Raw genomic sequence first — 21,415 nt, forward strand, 5'->3', positions numbered from 1 at the left:
ATGCATGTTCCTGTGAGTGAGTTTATTCCCCATTGATGTATGCCTTCTGTCCCATATAATTCATGTGATAATCTTTAGGGGGGAAAAAGCCTGAGAGAGCATTTTCATTGCATGAAAACTCTTTTAACTGGCATAATTGGGATACAGATTAGCCAGAGCCCAAATATATTCTAAAAAAAAATAGGGCAGCAGGCTTAAACCAAATTTAATTGATTCTGTTTCCTCCTTTAATGGCTTTTTTTGTCAGACCTTTGGTGAAATTGAGTGTCTCTGACTAGATGGGCATTGGGAATACCTTAAAGTTAATTGGAAAATTAGTCATTCCAGCCCTCTTCCCTGACCAAAAAAAATCCATACACCCATTAAAAAAAAGTGCCATCTTTACTATAGTCTACAATGATACTCTGATTATTTTGGCTTTCCACATCTCCAACTAGATGGCACAGTGGATAGAGCACTTAGACCTGGTGTCAGTCAGTTCAGGAAGATATCAAGTTCAAATCCATTCTCACACACTTACTAGCTGTGTGACTCTAGGCAAGCTATTTAACCTTTGTCGGCCTCAGTTTCCTCAACTGGATAATGCTAACACCTACCTTTCAGGATTGTTGTAAGACTGAAATGAGATAATAATTGTAATGCATTTAGCACAGTGCCTGTCACATAGTAGACATTCATTTCCTTCCATCCACTGTTGTTGTTTGTCCTTCACTCTTGAAGAAAACCATGACATCAGGGAGGTGATGCCATGACATGCAAGTGAATTGGATTTAAGTGAGGCAGGGCTGTGTAAAGTCAACAGCCTCACTTTCTCCTCCAGAGCCATCTGGGTCCAGTGGCAAGATATAGATCAGGATGACTGGAGATGCCCTGCTTCCATCTGTAGCAGAGAACTGGATATAGCTTAGGTCAAGGATTCTGAACCTGAGGTCTGTGAACTTTAAAAAAAATTCTTATAACTGTATTTCAATATATTTGTTGTCCATCATAATCCTTTGTATTTTATTTTATGCCTTTAGAGACATTATTCTGAGAAGGGGATCCAGAGGCATCATCAGACTGCCAAAGGGGTCCATGACACAAAAATTAGTTAAGAACTCCTGGCTTAGGGGAATAGGAGATAACGTTATTAAATGTAAACAGACCTGATTCAGTTTCTTAAATGAGAATGGGAAGTTTGAGATACATTAGATTGTAAGCTCCTTGAGGGCAGGGGACTGTCTTTTCCTCTTTTTGAGGCAAAAGGCAGGATAGACTTCTCCCTACTGTACAGTGATGAGAATTTTATTTGCCGATTTTAGGAACTATACTGTGGTGAACACTGAGAAAGGACTTATAGAGGTACAAAGAATGAGCTGCCTAGGAATGAAGCTGAGCTGTCAATTAAAAATTCAAAGTGCGCTATGGACCGCCACTGAGGTAATTACTGTTGCCAACCACCATGAATGCCCTGGCTGCCTGGCCACTTCATGGCCCTGTTGTTTCTGTACATCATAAAACTAAAGACATTAGCATAGTCAATCAGTCCTGAGAGGGGTAAGAGCAGTCATACAGTGGATTTGTAGAAAGGTCAATCAAACGCTACATTTGCCTTCTCACTGGTACAATGGTTCCAGAGCCTGTTCCCCAGCTTGAGGTTAGAGATACCTGTTCCCAAGCTCATGGCTTACTTGTTTAAGCTGGAAATTAAAATCATGAGGATCTGGTACAGTAGCTGGCTTGGTGATATTCCATCTGCACCTCACCACCCTAATGTGTATCTGGAGGCAATGATTTGTCTGTAATTATCAGTGAAGTAGAAGGTGGGGATGAAAAAAGAAGGATACAAGACAAGAAATGAAATCAAGGTAGTACAGTAGAGGAACTGAATTTTATATGACGTGTTACAGCGCCTGCTATCATGAATCCATTGTGTACTAAAGAAAACTGAAGAAATTGCTAAGAAAACAGTAAACTTGATGATAAGAGAGTGAAAAATTAGATGTGTCAAATTCCCTGCATTACTCTTCATCTAAAACCATCTGAACCGATTTGCCCCCCCCCAATTTAAATTTATTGATACAAATTTCACAACTTTCATATTTGTCCACAGGACCAGAAGATCTACATATACAGCTTAAAGGGTATGTGCCCATTAAATGCCCCCCAAAGGGCATTAGACACTCCAGCTGTTGTCACTTGTTTCCTGGCAGTACCTGTTATGAAAAAGGTAAGGAAGAACAAATGAAGAAAGTTCAGAAAAAGTCATCAACTATTGTACCTAAACAGGGACTGATGACAAAACTGGAGACAACGTAGAAAGCCTGCTTTTTGTAGAGCAAACTTACATCATTGTGTTTGATGAACTGTTCTGGGTTTTTTGGGGTCCAAAAGCTAATTGTGCTGAGTATCGATCAATAAATATTTATTAAGAGCCTATGTGCCAGCCAAGTACTAGGTAGTTTTCTAAAAAGTTTTTTCACTGAATATACAAGTTTTATTAAAAGTGAGGCATGTTATCCAAGTAAAAGTAGGGTTGATTTGCTTTATTTAACTGAGAAAATGTCATTTTCCATAATTGATGATAGCAGCAGTTGATTCACTTGTCTTGATAGCAGCAAATCATTTCCATTTGATGGGGGCAAGGGTGGTGGTGGGGGGAATCTTGACTAACATTAGCTTTAAATTTCAGTACCAACTTTACCCCCAAGAGAAAGAAAGGAGATAGATGTTTGAGCAATTCAGGACACAGTTTTCATCAGACCTAGAAAACATGAAACAAAGAGTTATTTAAAGTCTTCTACCAGTCAAAAGTCCTCCTTCTGTGCCAAGTGAGCAGCCTCCAGAATGGAGGCAAGGTAATAAAGCATGGTCTGTGTTGTTGGCTTACCTGGACCTGATGAATGGCTCTCCTTGGGAGACGTTGTCCTGTGCTGAGAGCAGAATGTCTCAAAGTAGACTGCCCAGTACACGTTCCCATTGGAAGGCAAGAGTTGCTGCCACAGCTGGAGTGCTGACGGCCTGGGGCCTTCAAATGCAGTTTTATTTTCATGTTTTCCTTGGCTGTTTTCTTTCAAATACTGAAAATGAATTCTGAGAAAGTTACTAAGAGCTTATTGACTTTGCTGTTGAGCTGCAGGTCAGGTCACTGTTTTAACTTTGACAGTTTGAGTCAAACCTCCTTAGAGCTTCTAACACCCAGTTGAGAGGTGGCTTTCTGTGCTTTCATCCTCACTGGCACAAGGACATGGGTTTCTGCTTTTGTTTTGTCCTGGGTTTTCCAACCTGAGCTGGTTACCACCTAAAGTTTTTTTTTTGTTTGTTTGTTTTTGTTTTCTAAGGGAAACTGCATTCAGCACCATGGTTTGGGGCTTAGAGGGTCTGTGCCAAACTCAAAGTGACTGACAGTTTGTGAGCTAGGTTCTGGGGTTGAGGGATAAGCACTAGGCATTGGCATATTCTGTTTGGCCTATGCCTGGTGACATAGAGCTTATACTGCTTTAGTAGCTAAATAAATCTCTAGGACCTAGTAGCTAAGAAATATAAACCCCTACAAAATGTATGGGAGTGTACTAAGCCCTTGATTGAGATATTGCTGAGAGTTGGGAACAAGAGTTTATCTGAATATCACAAAGCCACCCTTAAAGTCAACTCCATGACAAAATTCTTAGCCTACCCAAAAGGCATTCATTTTAATTAAGAAGTCAATTCATGCCCTGCTTACACCTTGAAGGGTCCAGCCTTTTGGGAAAATAGTGTAAAAACAATGATAGGCAAGAGAGGCAACATTGACTGCCTGATCTAACACATTGAAATCATCTCTAGTATTTAGTTTTTCAGGGAGGAAGATCCTTTTGATTAGCATAATACTTCATTAAGAGGATGTACAGAGGAAACCAGTTTGGAGGTCTGTGGCCCTGAAAATGACCTTTGCTTGACCTGTGAGGGTGGGAGGAGAGTATAGATGCCCTTAAAATCTGTTTGTAGATAATGCTGCAGCCTTTTTATTGAAAGTTGTGAAACTAGACTGGATGAGAATTTCAAAGAGAACACTGAGATTGATCTGTTTCTCCTTTCAGCAGAATTCCTACCTTGTGTTGGCTGGTATGTCTGATGGACTTGTGGCAGTGTTCCCTGTGATCCAGGGTGTTCCGGATAATAACTGCTCCTATCTATGTTCACATACTGCAAACAGATCCAAATTCAGTATCGCTGATGATGATCCCCGACAGAATCCTTACCCTGTAAGGGCCATGGAGATAGCTAACAGTGGGTCCGAGGTCTGGTACAGCAACGGGCCTGGCATCCTAATTATAGACTGTGCCACATTGGAAATAAATAGACGATTAGATCCCTATTCTCCTCCTTCCGTGATAACATCAATAGTGGGCAACTCCGAGTGCCACGGTGAAGAAGTGATCTGGTGCCTGGATGACAAAGACAACTCTTTAGTGATGTACTTTTCTGCAACCTATCAGTTAGGCGCACGGTACTTTTGTGGGGACTGCAGCCCACTCAGAGACACGTTTCCAGTTGAGCAGCCACTGGAGCTCTCCACTGCTGAGCTGGCCAGCCAGAAGCATCCCCGGGGCAACTGCATAGCTGATATGAGCATAATCTATAGCGAAGAACTTGGGACTCAGATATTAAACCACCAGGATTCTCTTACAGATTATTGCTCCATATCCTCCTATTCATCTTCCCCTCCCAACAGAATCACTAGGTCTTTCTCGAGTCTGCCAAGCTCACCCATGAGTTCTTCTGGCATGCCTTTTCACACCGACTATGAAGACTCTGACAAATTTCATGAGCCCAGTCTTTGCTCTGACGGATCTGAAAAGGATGGGCCTCTCATAAGCAGTGAAGCATCCACACACCTACAAGCAGTCAAAATCCTCTCAGTAAAAGACCTTGTTTGGATCCCCAGGTAGTGTTCCATTACATAGGTTTGCATGTTGTACAAAAAAAAAAAAAAAAAGGACTCTCCTATTGACCTATGCAAGGGAGATTGTGCTCTCTAAATTCTTTATTTTTAGTTTTATCCCATTTGGGGCCACAGTGAAGGGCAAGTTTTTAAAACTATTCTCAGTGAAAGATGAAGAAAATAGCTCTGTTAACAAGTACGTTTTTGCTTCTAAGTCCTTTTTCTTCTCTCTGGCAAATCTAATAATAACAGCACTAAGCCTAGTGCCCCTTTCAGATACAATGCAGTAAAAGAGGTGATTTCATTGTGATTAAATTTCCTTTTGGGGAAGTTCTGTTCTACCATTTCTCTGTCATGCCATCTCAGTAATTTAATACATTAGCTGAAACTATATATGTGTTGCAAATGCTTTTCCGCTGACTGTATCAATTTACCCTGGAGATTACTAATGTGAGTAAAATTCTTCCCACTTTCTGTTTCTTAGGCAAGGAGGAGATGTTATCATCATTGGACTGGAGAAAGAATCTGGTACCCAGCGGGGTAGAGTAATAGCCGTATTAAAGGCTAGAGAACTAGTCCCATATGGGTAAGGCTGAATTAGAAACTCCTCTTGAATGTTAAAATACACAAAAGAAACCCAACACACTTAACATTTTGGCATTTTGGTTTATGGAGGTTTCTCTACACTAGGTTTGTAATCAGAAGGCCTGGATTCAAGTCTGGCTCTCCTGCTTATTACCTGTATGACACTGAGCAAATGATAAGAGGGCTGGATTCAATGTTCCCTTCTAGCTCCAAATCCCAAGATTCAGAAAACACTTTTTTCCTTCTTCTCTTCTGTAAATAAGCATCATGAAGCAGCTGGGCAGGGCAAAGAATAGAACATTGGGCCTGGAGTCAAGAAGAGCCAAGTTCACATCTAGCCTTAGACACTTACTAGCTGTGTGACCCTTTACCCGTGTCTACCTCAGTTTCCTCAACTGTAAAATGGAGATCACAATAACTTCTCCCTCCCAGGGTTGTTGTGAGGATCCAAGGAGATAATTGTAAAATGTTTTGCTGGCACATTGATAAAAACTTGTTTCCTTTCTCCCTTAAGTATCATCCACCAGGCTGCGGTATGTGATGTTTTTGTTTTTTTAATCATCTACTGATATCCCTAGAAAGGAGCCCTCCCAGCTATCGCACCATAGCATAGGATGGTGCTAAGAAGCTTCAGTAACCATCTAATGTGTGACTCAGTTGTTAGTGTAGCTCATTTCCTGTGTGCCCAGGGAAGGTCATAGTGAAAACCCACTGGGACCAAGTCTCCAGGGCTAGTGTTAGGTTGGGAGCTGAAGCGATTACCCATGCAGTTCTCATTTCTGCCTCCCTCTTCCCTCCCCCTCCCCAAAAAACCTCATAACTCCCTATTACTTCAGAATCCTCATCTGTAAAAAGGAGGGCTGGTTCTGCTCAACGGTCCCTCAGCTCAGGTCCCTTCCAGTTCTAAATCTATGATCCTAAGACCCAGTGCTGCCTACAGAGATACCCAGTGACTGCAGGAAGGGGCGCTGCCTTTTTCTGGCATCCTCCTGTGACTTCCACTTCTGCTGCCAGCTGTTTCCACCAGCAATGCATGACTCCGCTGTGAGAATAAAGCAGGAGCAAGAACAGTTTGTCCGGGACATTATATACAAGGCTGGGGAAATGTATAGGCTGAGGCAGAGCATGACTAATTATGGTCTGGGCTGCGACTCCCGAGTACTCAAACACCCTGGAATGTTTACATCTCTTCACTCCAGCTACTGAGTCTCGAGTAATGAATCATTTGTATGAAAAGTCCCCAAATTCTACTTTGTATGTGTTTTGGGTCACTTCCACATTACATTAATTCAGCTTCTTCTGGAGAGACCAATGGTTTTGGTTTCTCCTGAAGCACAAAGAGGGGGGAAAAGTCCCATTTCACTTATTTCTCTCAGAGCAGAATGATGACAAAGGAAATGTCTGCAGTGAATCAACCTCTGGCACTCAGCAGCATGGAGCTTTCCAGGATGAGTCACTCTTTAGTTAATGACCCTTGTTTTGTAAATGATTATATTTGAGAAATAAGAGATGTGCTCCTGAGTCCATCATGTTTCCAATTTTATTCTCTCAAATTAGGAATAGGGGGTGGGTTGCCTTGAAATTAGCCCTTTTAGATCAGTTCTAACGAAGGACACACCAATAGATCTCTAATAAAAATAATTACCTAGGTTAGTCATTCCCTAACTATGAGCCAAATTATGCAGGAAGGCATGGAGTTCAAGAATCTGTATTCAAACCAAGAATTGTAATTTTGATCTTTATAACTGGGCCCACTCTGTCACAAGGCAATTCTTTTATTCTTCCCTAATATATTCCCTGTCAACCTCCCAAAAAAAACTTTTTCCAAACTTTCTTTCATTTCCTTAAACCTTCCATATGTCCCCCTTCCTACTCTCTCTCAGCTGAGGATTTCACTTCTTACTTTGAGAAAACTGAATCATTTGACATGTGCTACCTCTTCTCTCCTCTTCCTTTCAAAATCCCTTGACATCATTCCCCACTCTCTTTTCATTTCTCTTAGCATCTGACCAATGAGATGGCCCCCCTCCTTGCTAAGGTCAACCCCCTATATGCATTCCCTTGATCATATCCCAGCAGATTGCACCCTCATTCACTCCTCCTCTATCTCTCTACCTGTAACCTCTCTATCTACTGCTTCCTTCGCAGTGCCTTCAAACATGTCCAAGTTTGCACCATCCTTAGGTACTTTCACTTATGCCTACCAATACTTCATTTTCCTAGTTTTACATCTCTCAACCAAACTCCTAGAAAAAGCTAATACACTCACTTGTTACTGTCTCTGCTTCCTTTCCTCAATTCAAATGACCTCTTAGTTGCCAAATCTGATGGTCTTTTTTGTTTTCATCTTTCTCCATCTATTTGTTGTATTTGACCACTCTCTCCTCAGTGGACTTGGGTGACACTGCTCTCTTCTGGTCCTCTTTCTACTTGTCCAACTGCTCAGCTCTCTCCTTTCCTGGTTTGTCATTCAGACCATCCCCCTTAACTGTGGGTATTAGCAGGATTCTGTCAGAGGTCCCCTACTCTTCTCTCTCTACACTCTCTGTTGGTGACTTCCTCAGCTCCTGTTGGTTTAATTATCATCTCAATTCAACGCTTCAATTCCACATTACCCTTTGCCAATTATTGGACATTTTTAAACTAAATATCCTAGAGACATCTCAAACCCAGCATGTTCAAAACAGAATTCATAGTCATTCCCTGCAAACCCATCCCTCTTCTAAATGTCTCTGTTGAAGGCATCACTGCTCTCCAGTATCTCAGGTTCATAACCTTAATGTTACCCTGGACTCCTCGGTCTCTCTCACTTCACATAGTCAATCAGTTGTCAAAGCTTGCTCTTTCTCCCGCTATAACATCCCCCAAGTCCAACCTCTGTCATCTCACATAGTTACCACCTTAATTCAGGCCCTCATCATCTCTTGCCTAGATTATTCTAGCAGCCTCCTCCAGCCCTCTGTCATCCAGCCAAATTGGCCTTCTGTGTGCTCTTCACACATGGTACTCCATCTCCTGTCTGCATGCCTTTGGACTGACTGTCTCTCATGACTGGAATGCACTCTCATTTCACCTCTGCCTGATAGAATTCATCTCTTCCTTCAAGAAACAATTTAAGTCTTGGAGTCAGGAGGACCTGAGTTCAAATCTGGCCTCAGATACTTACTATCTGTGTGACCCTGATCAAGTCATTTAGCCCCAATTACCTCCGAAAAAAAAAAGAAAGAAAAGAAAAAATTCAAGCATCATTTTCTACTTGAAGCTTTTCCTAGTTCCCTCAGCTGCTAGTGCCTTCCCTCTCAAACTGTTGTATTGCTTTGTATCTATTTGTTTTTATTTTTTTATTTGTGTTATACACACACACACACACACACGCACACACACGCACACACGCATGCACACATATCTTGGTCTCCCAGGTAATCTCCTTGACAGCAGGAATAGTTTTATTAATTATGTTTTTATCTCCAGCTTCTAACACAATGCCTGCTACATTTGTTCAGTTCAATCATGTCCAACTCTTCATGACCCTTAGACCATACTGTCCGTGGGGTCTTCTTGGCAAAGATACTAGAGTGGTGTGCAATTTCCTTCTCCAATGGATTAAGGTAAACAGGGATTAAGTGACTTGCCTACAGTCACACAGTAAGTGTCTGAGGCCAAATTTGAACTCAGATCTTCCAGACTCCAGGCTCAGTGCTCTATCCACTGAGCCATCTAGCTGCCTCACCTAGCACATAGTAGGTGCTTAATAAATACTTATTGATCTCTAACAAAAAAAGGGCAGCAACGGCTATGAGAAACCATGAAGTTTTTTTTGGTTTGTTTTTAACAAAAAAGCTGTCTTTATTATTGAAAATATTGTGAATCAATTGTAGACAGTATATAAAGGTTGATGTAGCAAATGGACTTCTTAAGCAAAACACTATCATGTACTCTAAACAGTTTAACATTGTTTCGTTGTGATATTGCTATTTCTCATCAATAGGAGAAGTGTTAGTAGAAGCCAGGGATGACAGTTATACAGGGCATAAGAATACAATTTCAATGCAGTATAGTTAATTTTTTTATTTATGTCTTTTCTGTTTACTTAACCTTCATTTCCAAATATAACCTTCCATCCTCCTATATGTAGTAAGCCGTCCCTTATAACAAAGAATCAAAAGAGAAATTGGGAAAAAAATAAAATTTTTATATTAAAATTTTTATTTAATTTTCTTTAAAAATAAAGTTAAAAAAAATCAGCAAGATGAATCAATACCACAACCAAATCTGTCAGTGCATGCAGTGTTCCACATCCATAACCATCACCCTTGCAAAGAAAGGAAGGGTAATATATTTTCTCATCTCTTCTACAGGGTCAGCCTGGTCGTTTTAATTACATAGTATTCACTTTTTCTTTTTTCTTCTTTTCATTTACTTTGTCAGAGTCATTATGTTTGGTGGTATTTTTCTGGAACTGCTTATTTCATGATGCATCACTTCATATAACTCTCCCTAGGCTTCTCTAAATTCTTAATATTCCTCTTATTATAGCACAGCAATCTTCTAGTACATTTGTGTATCACAGTTTACTTAGGGATTCCCCAATCAACTTTTTTCCCAATCTTTGCTACCACAAAAAGTGCTGCTATAAACATTTTGATGTATGATTCTGTCTTTAATTTCCTTGGGGTTTACACCTCTCAATGTGCCATGGGTCAAAGAGTATAAATGTGCATTTTAATCATTTTTTAAAAACGTAATTCCAAATTGCTTTCCAAAGTGTTTGGACCAATATACAATTTCACAAGCAATTTATTAGCGTACCTGTCTTAATGCAGCTGATTCAACATTAAGGATTTTTGTCTTTTTTCTATCTTTGCCAATTTGCTAGGTATGAAGTAAAACCTCAGGGTTGTCTTGATTTGCATTTTATAATATTTATGATTTGGAAAATTTTTCATATGTTTGCTAATAGTCTGAAATTTTTCTTTTGAGAACTGTTTGTTCAAATCCTTTTACTGTTTATTGGGGAATGATTTTGGTCTTACATACTTATATTAGTTCTCTTTATATCTTGGATATCAGACCCTTATCAGAAATAGTTGTTTGGTTCCCCGATCAACAGGTTGCCCTTCTCATCTTATGTGTACCAGAAAACTCTTCAAGGCTAAAAGTTGCAGGGCAGGTACTGATCTGAATTGGTAAAGGGAATTTCCTACCTACCTGATAGGTCCCTAGACCAATTACATCACAGGTCTAATCCTTAAAAAAAGTCATCTTATTAGATTTGACTCAGTGATTGTTGTGAATTAAAATAGGTAAAGTGCTTTACAAACCTTAAAGCATCATATAAATGCTAATTCTGAGTATTAGTTCACATCTTCTCATCTTTCCCACAAGAATAGCACAAAAGACTGTCAAATGCTTCACTAAAACCTAGGTAAACTATATCTACAACATTCTTCTCATCTAGCAGTCTAGTTACTCTGTTAAAATAGCAAAGAAGATTAGACTGGCATGACCTGTTCTTGTGCTTTCTCTGTGATCTCTGCTTCCTTTTCTAAGTGTTATTAAGCGATCCTTTTGATAATGTGTTCTAGAATTTTGTCAGTAATCAAAGATAAACTCGCCCGCCTATCGTTTGTAGGTTCTCTTCAATTCTTTGGGATATTTGGCCTTCTCCAAAGCCTCTCTCATTTTACACAGTCTTTCAAAGATTACTGACAGTGACTCGGCAACCACATCTCCCAGTATTTTGTGAATCCTAGGATGTAATTCACCCATCCCGGGTGACTTGGACTCACCAAATATAGCTAGCTCTGTTACTATCTCCTTGCTTATTTATTCTTTCCAGTACAAAAATAATTCTCCTCAGCAGAAGCAGCAGAAGCAAAATAAACTGAGCAGGTCTATCTTCTCTCTGACATCAATTGTTATTGTCCCATTCATCCCAAGCAGCATTCCTCCTCTCCCTTCTTTGATCCTCCTCTTTTCCCTGCTAACAAATGATATCTGTAATTTTTTATTTCGTCACCAGTCTCAGGTCAACATGAGCTTTAGCCCCCTTGACTCCATTCTCAGAAGGAGGATCATCATTATTTAGAACTGGAAAAGTCTTTAGAGATCATCTTGCTTAACCTCTTCATTGTTTTACGTACAAAACTGAGGGTCAAGGTCAGACAGCTAGTAAGTAACAGTAAGACTTAACCCCATGTCTCTTGCCTCCCCATTTCAGTACTCTTTTTATTGCACTATGCTCCTTTTCTGGCAGTCATGGAGGAAACTGTTGACACATTAATCCGAAACCAGGCAGTGTCCCAAAGTCATTTACATTTACCTCCAAACTACATCAGAATATTTTGTAGTAGATTTATCTGCACAATTGCATGTGGCTTAGGCAAGTCTTCATATTATCTTGCAAGAAGAAGCAATGGAGCATGTAAGGGAAGCAAAGCTGGTCTCTGAGCTATGAAAATGTGGGTTTAAGTTCTGTTTCAGACACAAATTGACTCCATGATTCTGGTGCCCTGGGCAACTCTGTGAGACTGAAAGTGCAGAGAATGTGCCAATCTATGTTGGTGGAGTTTCTCACCTGAGGCTCCATATACAGAGGCAGTCATGGATCCGGTCCAATATGTATATTTTACTACATAGAGGCATACCTCAGAGATATTGTGGATTTGATTCCAGACCACCACAATAAAGCAAGTATCACAATAAAGAAAGACACATGATTTTTTAGTTTCCTAGTACATATGAAAGTTATGTTTATACTATACTGTAGTCTATTAAGTATGCAATAGTATTACATCTAAAAAAATGTATGTACCTTAATTAAAAACACTTACTGCTAAAAAAAAAATGCTAACCATCATCTGAACCTTCATCAAGTCATAATCTTTTTGCTGGTGAAGGGTTTTGCTGCAATGTTGATGGATGCTCACTGATCAGGGTGGTGGTTGCTGAAGGTTGGGGTGACTTTAGCAATTCCTTAAGACAACAATGAAGTTTGCCACATTGATTAACTCTTCCTTTCACTTGAACACTTAGAGACCAGTGTAGGGTTATTAACTGGCCTAACGTCAATATTGTTGTGTCTCAGAGAATAGGGAGGTCCAAGGAGAGCAAGAAAGATGGGGCGGGGGGGATCCGGTAGGTGGAACAGTCAGAACATACACAATATTAGTCAATTAAGTTCGCTTCTTATATGGGCACAGTTCGTGGCACCCCAAAACAATTGCAATAGTACCATCAAAAAAATCACTGATCACAGGTCACCATAACAGATATAATAATAATGAAAAAGCTTGAAATATTGTGAGAATTACCAAAATGTGACACAGAGCATATACTGCTGCAAAAATGGTGCTGATAAACTTGCTCAATGTAGGGTTGCCACAAACCTTCAATCCTTCAATTTGTTTTTTGTTTTTTTAAAAGTATTATCTGTGAAGTACAATAAAGCAAAGTGTAAGAAAAGAAGGTATGCCTCTACATATATATTTATGCACTCAGACGTGTGTGTATATACACTATGTATGTATATGTATTATATATTTTCTACATAATTTAAATTATATAGAAAATATATATCTTACATATATACATATGTTTTATCTATGAAGAATATCGTGTGCACACATATATACTTCCATCCCTGAGAACAAAGATAAGAGAACTAAAAGTGTTTTGCCTGGCAGGGGGAAGTCAGCCTGGGATTTAACATTTGCTAATTCTTAAACAGAGAATCAAAAATTTGATGTTATCCCCTTGTTTTAGAGATCTTGACTGGCTTAAAGAAAATGCCCATTCTAACTCACATCCCTGAAATTACCAAGATTTAGTCCATTAAGAATAAAAACCACAAAGTAAAATTGTCTCTCTTGACCCTTGCTCTATGTTATTACAAAGCATTTAGGTATACACACATACACATACATATGTATATATTTACATATATATGTATATATTTTGTTGTTCAGTCATTTTAGTTGTATCTGACTCTTCATGACCTCGTTAGGGGTTTTCTTGGCAAAGACACTGGAGTGGTTTGCCATTTTCTTCTCCAGCTCATTTTGCAGATGAGGAAACTGAAGCAAACAGACTTAAGTGATTTGCCCAGGGTCACACCGCTAATAAATGTCTGAGACCAGCTTTGATCTCAGGAAGACTCATCTTCCTGACTTGAGGCCCAGCACTCTAACCACTGTGCCACCTAACTGCTCATATGTATGTATAGAAAATGTTATATATTATTTATTATATACTATATGGAAAATATTATATGTAATATGTATACATATATACATTTAAGGGGCTAATTTTGCTCTCGGAGCTAGTTTGAATTATATGTGTGTGTGTGTGTGTGTGTGTGTGTATATATATACATAATTATATGTGTATATGTGCAATGAGACATATATATACACACACAATGATATATATGTGTGTTTGTATATTTATATCTATTTCAAACATATTGGTTATGCAAGGTTATAATGCTGGAACTGTTCACCTTTTCAGTATTTCTCTCCAAACATCTCTACAAAATACTGTAAAATGAAGCTTCTGTCTGCAGCCTCCTCCCTGATGTTGTATGTTTTCTCAGACGAGCTCTAGCTCCATTCTCAAGGCCTGTGCTTTGATTCCCCAGGAAGCTGGTTGAAGCCGCTGTTGTAGCGAAGGACACGGTCGTGTGCTGCTTTGAACAGGAAAACATGGAATGGTGCCTGGCTGTCTGGAGAGGCTGGGGGGCCACGGAGTTTGACATTTTCTACCAGTCCTATGAAGAACTGGGAAGGCTTGAAGCTGGTATGCGAAAAAGAAGGTAATTCTTATGGAATTTAAGTCTAATGGTCTCTGAGGGATGAACAGACCAAGGAGTATTCAACTGACACCCTTCAGTGTTGTAACCTGGAGAGCTCCATATACCCGGAAGAGGGACTTTCCTTTCTTTCTTCATATTTTGCTGCTAAGAACTACTGAGAAGTTACCTGCTGTGCAGTGTATTGGGGGGGGGGGGATATTTTTCTTGAATACAAAGTCATTTGGGTACCTTCTTTTTTCTGCCCTCCATTGCTCATTGTCCAGCAAGAAAGCCTGGTGAGAACCTGTTCATACTCTCACCAGTCCCTTGGATTTCTTTTTCCTTTCCCTTCTGTATCCACACAAAGAAGAGGATATCCAGATTCTGAACAAGAGTTCTTGGACTTTTAGGATGATGATGGAGCAGTACCCTTTTCCTGCCCCCATTTTATATTTCTTCCCATGCCCTAAGTCATGGTTGTAATTACACTATGCCTTCTCAGCTAAGAGGGCTAGCCTGAGCATGATGGGAGTGATCCCTATTTCCTTCCTTCCATGTCTCTAAGGCTTACAACCTAGTATAAGATTTCAGCCATCCTCAAAGGCAGGTTCCTAGGGTTGGCCAAAACTCACTGATTCATCTGAGATTGAATATCTTCTGTAATGCAGAAAGTATCACTGTGATAAACCCCCAGATGTACTCTTGGTGACCAACAGTGCCCAGTTTTAGGGTACGAATGAACATCTTTAAATCATGTGGCTAAGAAGCAAAGAGGAAGTGTCATCCAGAGGGCAAATGATTTCAGTGTTTGCAAGGTTCCTGATGCTTTTCCAGTTGACAAAAGGAAGAAGTAATGATCAGTGGCATTTCAAAATAGTCTTACATGTTTATATTTTTAAAAGGCAAACTTGAACACAGATGGAATATAAAAGCTCTGTATGTACATAATCCTGTTTGTTATTTTTAAAAATTAATATCTCTCTTAGCCCTTTGGTTATGAATTCACATTTTCCTGGTTGCACAATACTACATATACATTAAGATTTGCTGTATGCATGTACAGTAGAGTGTAAAAAGTAAATTAGTTCACAGAGAATTCATGTGCATATTATATAACTTTTTAATGAGGGAAATATATATTATATACATGTACATAATACATATTAACTCAGTTTCATCATTCAAGGCTGCTTGACACAGAACCAGAAAGTGAAATGGGAGAGTCACACTTTGGTTCAACTGTTGACTTAAAAAAATAAAATAAAATAAGATTGGACACTGGGCAATTTCATTTATTTGAAAATAAACAGACTACTTAAAATGAGGTAATGGCTTATAATCTTTTGTTGACAGCTTGGGATAATTATATCTCATGCTACACAGAGTCCTTGCTTGTTTATGTCACTGAAATATACTTCTTCCATATTCACTCCCTGATCTTCAAAGCTAGCTCTGTGTAGGTGGTGTGCTCCGAGTAGGACAATTAGGCTTCTGCTTATTCCAAAATATTTCCCTCATTGGTGTACCATATTGCCTCCCTCTTCCCTCTTTCCTGAACAGAAATTCCTATCCCCAAACTTACTCTTCCAAGTCAGATTTTTAAATAGAAAAGTCAGGAACATTACCTCCAGAATGCCATTGTCAAAATGGAAAGGAAGGCAGGAACCTTGAGGCTTCCATAGTTCTAATGCCCTTTGGGATTCTTAGACCTTATTTTTCCAAGATTGTGATTCCATGATCTACGGCCATATTGCATCATTGGCCCATACTGGTGATCAAGAAATGGTATCTTGTGGCATCTAGAAGTTTGGGATAATCGAAAACACTGTGCAGTTTCCCAGATATGATCCAGATCAATCCTCTTCCACTAGTCATTTCAAGGCTTAAGTTATTTTCCATCTGCAGCAACTGTCTAAGACAAATATTTTGATGAGTGAACTCAGTGAAATTCAGGTCCAGGTGTATGTCACAATCTGGGCAATATGGTTTGTTGTTGTTGTTTTTAGTTCACATTGTTCCTCTTTTACACTGCTATGGATTTCGCTAGGAAACATTTTATAGTGTTCTAGGGCAAAAACAAGCAAACAGAAATCCAATGATGAAGGAAAGGAGATCTACCTAAAGACGTGAATGATCCGGGAGCAAGCATGGGCAAAGGATTAAGATAAAAAGCAGCACTATCGTAAGAAAAGTATCAGGAGCTTTAAAGCTCAGGATGAACGGAGACTTTTGATGCATGCCAAGGACAACAAAAAAGGTTGTGTTTTTGTTGTGTTGTGCTTTTATTGTTGTTGCTATTTTGGGAACAAGAAAAATATTAAAGAAGGGAATAAGACCTAAGCTTGGGACAGATGGAATGATATCAGATGACTGAAGGCAGAACTATTCAACTCATTTTGCTTATGTACCACCCCCTCCCCCAATTTATGCCCAAACTCAAAGGTTGGGTCCCCAGAAGTGCTACTACACTCACAATTGTACGGGATAAACCTATGGGACAGTACTTGAAACACTATCTTTTATAAACCACAACTGGTATGCTTCTGATTAAGAACCTAAGAACAGTTGGTGGTAATCATTTCTTCCTAAATCTGGGGCACACTCTCCCACAAATACAGCATCTGTGGAAAGAATGAGCCCAAACTTCGAGTACAGTGGCAATGAGGCAAACACATGAGAAACACATGTAACAGAGGCCGTAATGAAGAGTGTCTGGAATTGGAAGTCCTTTCTTGAGTCCATAAACATGCCTCTTCTGTGCTGTAAAGAATCACATTCTTTGAAGCTGCCTCCCCCTTCACCTATCTTTAAATTTGTTTCCCTCCTTCCACTTGGATGCATTGTTTCCTGTTGGTCCAGACTTTCCAGTAATGTGACCAATAATGTGGGGAGGAAACCAGGAAGGCAAAAAAGTTTCTGAAAGGCCACCTCCTCACCTTTCTTCCCCACCCCCCACCCCTATAGGACCCTGAGCCATTCATTCCCTCTTAGGTGCCTTTTTCCCCTACCACTTATGACCCCCCCAACTCTCAGTCTGACAAACTCCAAACTGAAACTCTTTTGTCACTGGACCAATGGACTCTTGAACTCACTTTCTGTTGCTATACATGTGACCATGCATAACTGATTCAACCAATCACAAGATGTTTTCTGTGTAGTATCATTTATCTTTATCCAGTGGCCAAAGCTCTCTCAAATTGCTGAAGGACCTATTTACAAATTGTGGTGGGGTTGTAGGAAATCACATTTTGAGCCCATTGATTGTTTCATTAATTATGTTACTGCTTCAGTTCAGGTGCCTGAACCATCTGTGTTTACATTAATTGATGTGAGGGAATGGAATCCCCTCCCCCCAACTTACATTTGTTTTCTTTAACAAGGAAAATTATTTTCCAGGCAGGAAATGGTAGAATGAAATGATAAGTAAGAAACTAAGAGCCAAGATAAATGTGAAAATGGTAAAATATAACCTCACTGTAATCAGTGAGTTCAGATCAGATGACTACATCCCTGAGAACTGGTAACTGTGATTACTGAATAGCCATCACTGATTTTCGAAAGATTGTGGATATTAGGGGAGGTGCCACAATCATGGAAAGGAATAAATTTCCCAAATCCAAAAATGAGAAGAAAAGACTCTAAACATTAAACCTGTTAGTGTGAATTCTATTCATATATAAAACTATAGGGCATATTATTAAAGGGAGGGTTTGTGAGCATTTTAGAAAGGAAAACAATGATCACTAAGAACCAGCATGATCGCAGAAAAGTAGGTTATAGAATCTCAGAGATGGAAAGAACTTTAGAGGCCATCTAATCCAACCTGTGCGTAACTGAGCAAAACTCCTTCACAACATCCCCAGAAAGTGATCATCTAGACTTCAATTAAAGGCTTTCAGTAAAGAGAAACTCACCATCTCCCAAAGCAGTCTATTCCATTTTTTGAGTAGCTCTAATTGTTAGGAAGTATTTTCTTACATTACTCCATTTTAAATCTGCTGTCTGGGGACTAAGGAGAACAAAAGAACTCTTCCACATGACAACCTTTCAGTACTTGAAGAAAGAAGCACATGTATGCATATGTATCCACATACATACCCAAAGTCTTCACTTACTCACCCAAAGGCCCAGCATTTCACCAGAGGTCAAAGTCCTCTTGTATTCTGCCCCTATCTGATACATTGTGGTGTTATGTTCATTCCTTTGATAAAAAAACCAATTAGATATTTTTCTTTCTTTTGCAACTTTACCATTTGAGATATCTTGAAAAATAGTTTCTATGTCTCAAAAGTTGTAGCAGCTTTAGCATGGAATTATATGTGCATTTGACTACTCTTCCTGACTTCACAGAATCATAGAATTTGAGAGTTAGAGGAGACCTCAATAGGGCAGCGAGGTGTCACAGGGGATAGAGTGCTGGGCCTGGAATTGGGAAGACTCCTCTACCTGAGTTCAAATGTGGCCTCAGACACTTGCTAACTGTGTGACCCTGGGCAAGTCTCTTAACCCTGTTTGCCTCAGTTTCCTTATCTGTAAAATGAACTAGAGAAGGAATTGGCAAACCACTCCAGTATCTTTGCCAAGAAAACCCCAAAAGGGGTCATGAAGAGTCAGACATGACTGAAATGACTGCACAATAAAAGGATATCTCAAGGGCCATCTTGTCCAACCCATACACAAAAGGATTCCTTACTATAAGAAATACGACAAGAGATGATTCAGCTTTCATTTGCTTGGGTGCCCTTGTGCTATGTCATCACATAATATATTAGGTTCTGGCATGGCAGAGACCAGTTGTGGTAATTCCATTATTGTCTTTTATGGAAACATTGCTATTTTAAAAAAACAACACTGGTATATGTTCTATTTCATGTCCATTTGTTGTTCTCTTGCTTTCATCTACAGATACTCTCTGGAGAATCTGACTTAGGTAGATCTCACACTAAACTCTCTCTCATACCAACTCATTTTAATTTCAACCGTTTTTCATTGTTTTGTTGCTGGTAACACTTGCACTCCCTCAGTCTCCTCCATGATATGTTTAACAAATGAGCTCGTGCTCTAAATTGATGTTACCGTTGACGACTTGCTGGTTTCTCGTCCTTCTAGCAAAGACCTTCAGTGTTTGCTGGCTGAGATCATTTTAAGTATATTTCAGTCTCCTCATTGTAATAAGTGCTTTGTTTTGGTTAAACCTTTAAGAAATGGCGATAATCACATTTTACTTCTGTTTATTTCTTATTTTTCAGAGGTCACAGCTTGTTTGAACAAATCAAGATAGGGCTGCCGTAATCACACATCATGTCTTCATGTCAGATTTATCCTTTCTGCTAATTTGATATTTACTCTGACCTTGCTCTAACCAGTCAATGATCTGACAGTACAGACAGTGTAATCTGAAATGACTGCTATGTCTGTAAACAGTCATTTCCTGTCTGTTAAAATGTAGTCAAATTTATTTTTACTCTGTCATTTGAATTTCACCATGTACTCTCCAACTTTCTTCTTATTTTAAAAAAGAAGATGAATGATGTGTAGGTATGAGGCATCTGAGCCATCTACCAGCCTCTGACCCATTTCATTTTCTCCCCTAATAGTCCTGCTTTCATGCTTCACCCTGACATAAAGGTATCCCCAGTTTCTCCAAGGCTCTATTATCAATGTGCAAGTTTGGGCAAGTTCTATTTTTCTGATACAAGGATGGGGATAGAAACCCTCACCTAATTAATATAAACACATTAATAACAAAAACTGAACCATAATGATTGAATCAATCAACATCATAAACTAAGTTCAAACAAGTTGTTTAATCAATTTGGGAGGAAGGTCCTTGGACAAAAGCAGATGATGCAACCCAGAAAATATAAATTGAAGATGATCTGTCAGGTCCTGGGCAGCTATAGGTAAGACAGAAACCTCCCCAACCACGGGCAACTGTATGAGTTCAGAAGAATCATCCATCAGAGCCATTGGAGAGGGTCCACTAGCAGCCTGAGATGGTAGGAATATCCATGGAGCAGCAATAGCTAACACCATCTGCATCAAGAGCTGAGAGATACATTGAGAAAAAAACCCAGCACACTAAAGAAATGCAGCTTTAGGAACTTCAGAGCTCAGCAGAGAATTGTGGGAATTTCATGAGGAGACCATAACGGAATACAGACTTCCAGTAGTCAAAAACCATGAGTTTACCCTTTGAGCACAAGAGCTCTTTTGAGTTTGAGCTCATTCTCTTCAGGGATCTTATATATGCAAGGGAAAATCATGCCTCCAGTATGGGGAAGTGTTCCTGTAACAATTTCCCTTGTTTTACCTGCTTAATAAATAGTCTTCCTAAAAGCCAGTGAACTCTGGCTGATCAATAAGAAGCACACTGCGTGGGGGAGACTGAACTACCACACTAAAAATCCCAACTCTTCACAGCCACACACAGGATCCTAAGAGAAGAGTTAGTCTGTCACCCTTTGGTCCCCCAATCCCACCATTGCAAATAGGAATTAGGGAAGTAATATGGAGGTGGGCTACGCCGTAAAGGTTTTATGTATGTGCCCAGCAACAGCTATGTTTCTGTTGTCTAAAGAACAGTCTAGGGGCAGCTAGGTGGCTCAGTGGACAGAGCACCAGCCCTGAAGTCAGGAGTACCTCAGTTCAAATCCAGCCTCAGACCAAACACTTGACACTTAATAGCTGTGTGACCCTGGGCAAGTCACTTAACCCCAACTGCCTAAAAAAAAATAAAAAAACAACAGTCTAGCTAGAATGGAAAAGCTCATCACCAGCATGTTTGCTACCAGACAATAAATACTTTTGACCATGGCAATGCTTGAAATGGACTGATGTTCAAAATGACTATCCACTCTCCAGCTACCCCTTTGCTTTCCTCAGTGACATTAACAGACTCACAAAGAATGGATCAGAGGAAGAGTTCTATGCTGGCTTGGGGGTGTTGCTGCCTTTAAAGAGACCCATCTGTTTTGAAACAAAGAGGTTCAACCCTGTTAAGAGAAAGCTGTCCCTGTCTGTTGGGCCATCCCTGATTCTGACTTCACATCCACTCTAGGATGATCCCAGTAGTATTTAGTCTAAAGCCCACTAATCCCAGTGCTAAATCAGGCTGAATCTTGGAATACCTTCCT

At 39.7% G+C, this 21,415-nt stretch overlaps 1 protein-coding gene across 4 annotated transcripts in view; it reads left to right on the top strand.

The window, feature by feature from the left end:
* LRRK1 (leucine rich repeat kinase 1) overlaps nt 1-15,560 on the top strand; it is a 159,067-nt gene extending 143,507 nt beyond the window's left edge. For 2 of the 4 annotated variants that reach the window (XM_027851444.1, XM_027851447.1), the window contains exons 30-34: nt 1,302-1,419; nt 2,093-2,209; nt 4,059-4,906; nt 5,388-5,489; nt 14,127-15,560. In XM_027851444.1, the coding sequence (XP_027707245.1) occupies nt 1,302-1,419; nt 2,093-2,209; nt 4,059-4,906; nt 5,388-5,489; nt 14,127-14,304 (1,363 nt within the window). In that variant the 3' untranslated portion in view covers nt 14,305-15,560. The remainder of the gene's footprint in view (nt 1-1,301; nt 1,420-2,092; nt 2,210-4,058; nt 4,907-5,387; nt 5,490-14,126) is intronic. The other 2 variants (XM_027851446.1, XM_027851448.1) reach the window with 1 other exon arrangement.
* The last annotated feature ends 5,855 nt before the right edge of the window (nt 15,561-21,415 follow it).

The sequence above is a fragment of the Vombatus ursinus genome, unplaced genomic scaffold (genome assembly GCF_900497805.2).
Source record: "Vombatus ursinus unplaced genomic scaffold, bare-nosed wombat genome assembly UNPS02009205.1, whole genome shotgun sequence".
NCBI classification, from domain to species: Eukaryota; Metazoa; Chordata; class Mammalia; order Diprotodontia; family Vombatidae; genus Vombatus; species Vombatus ursinus.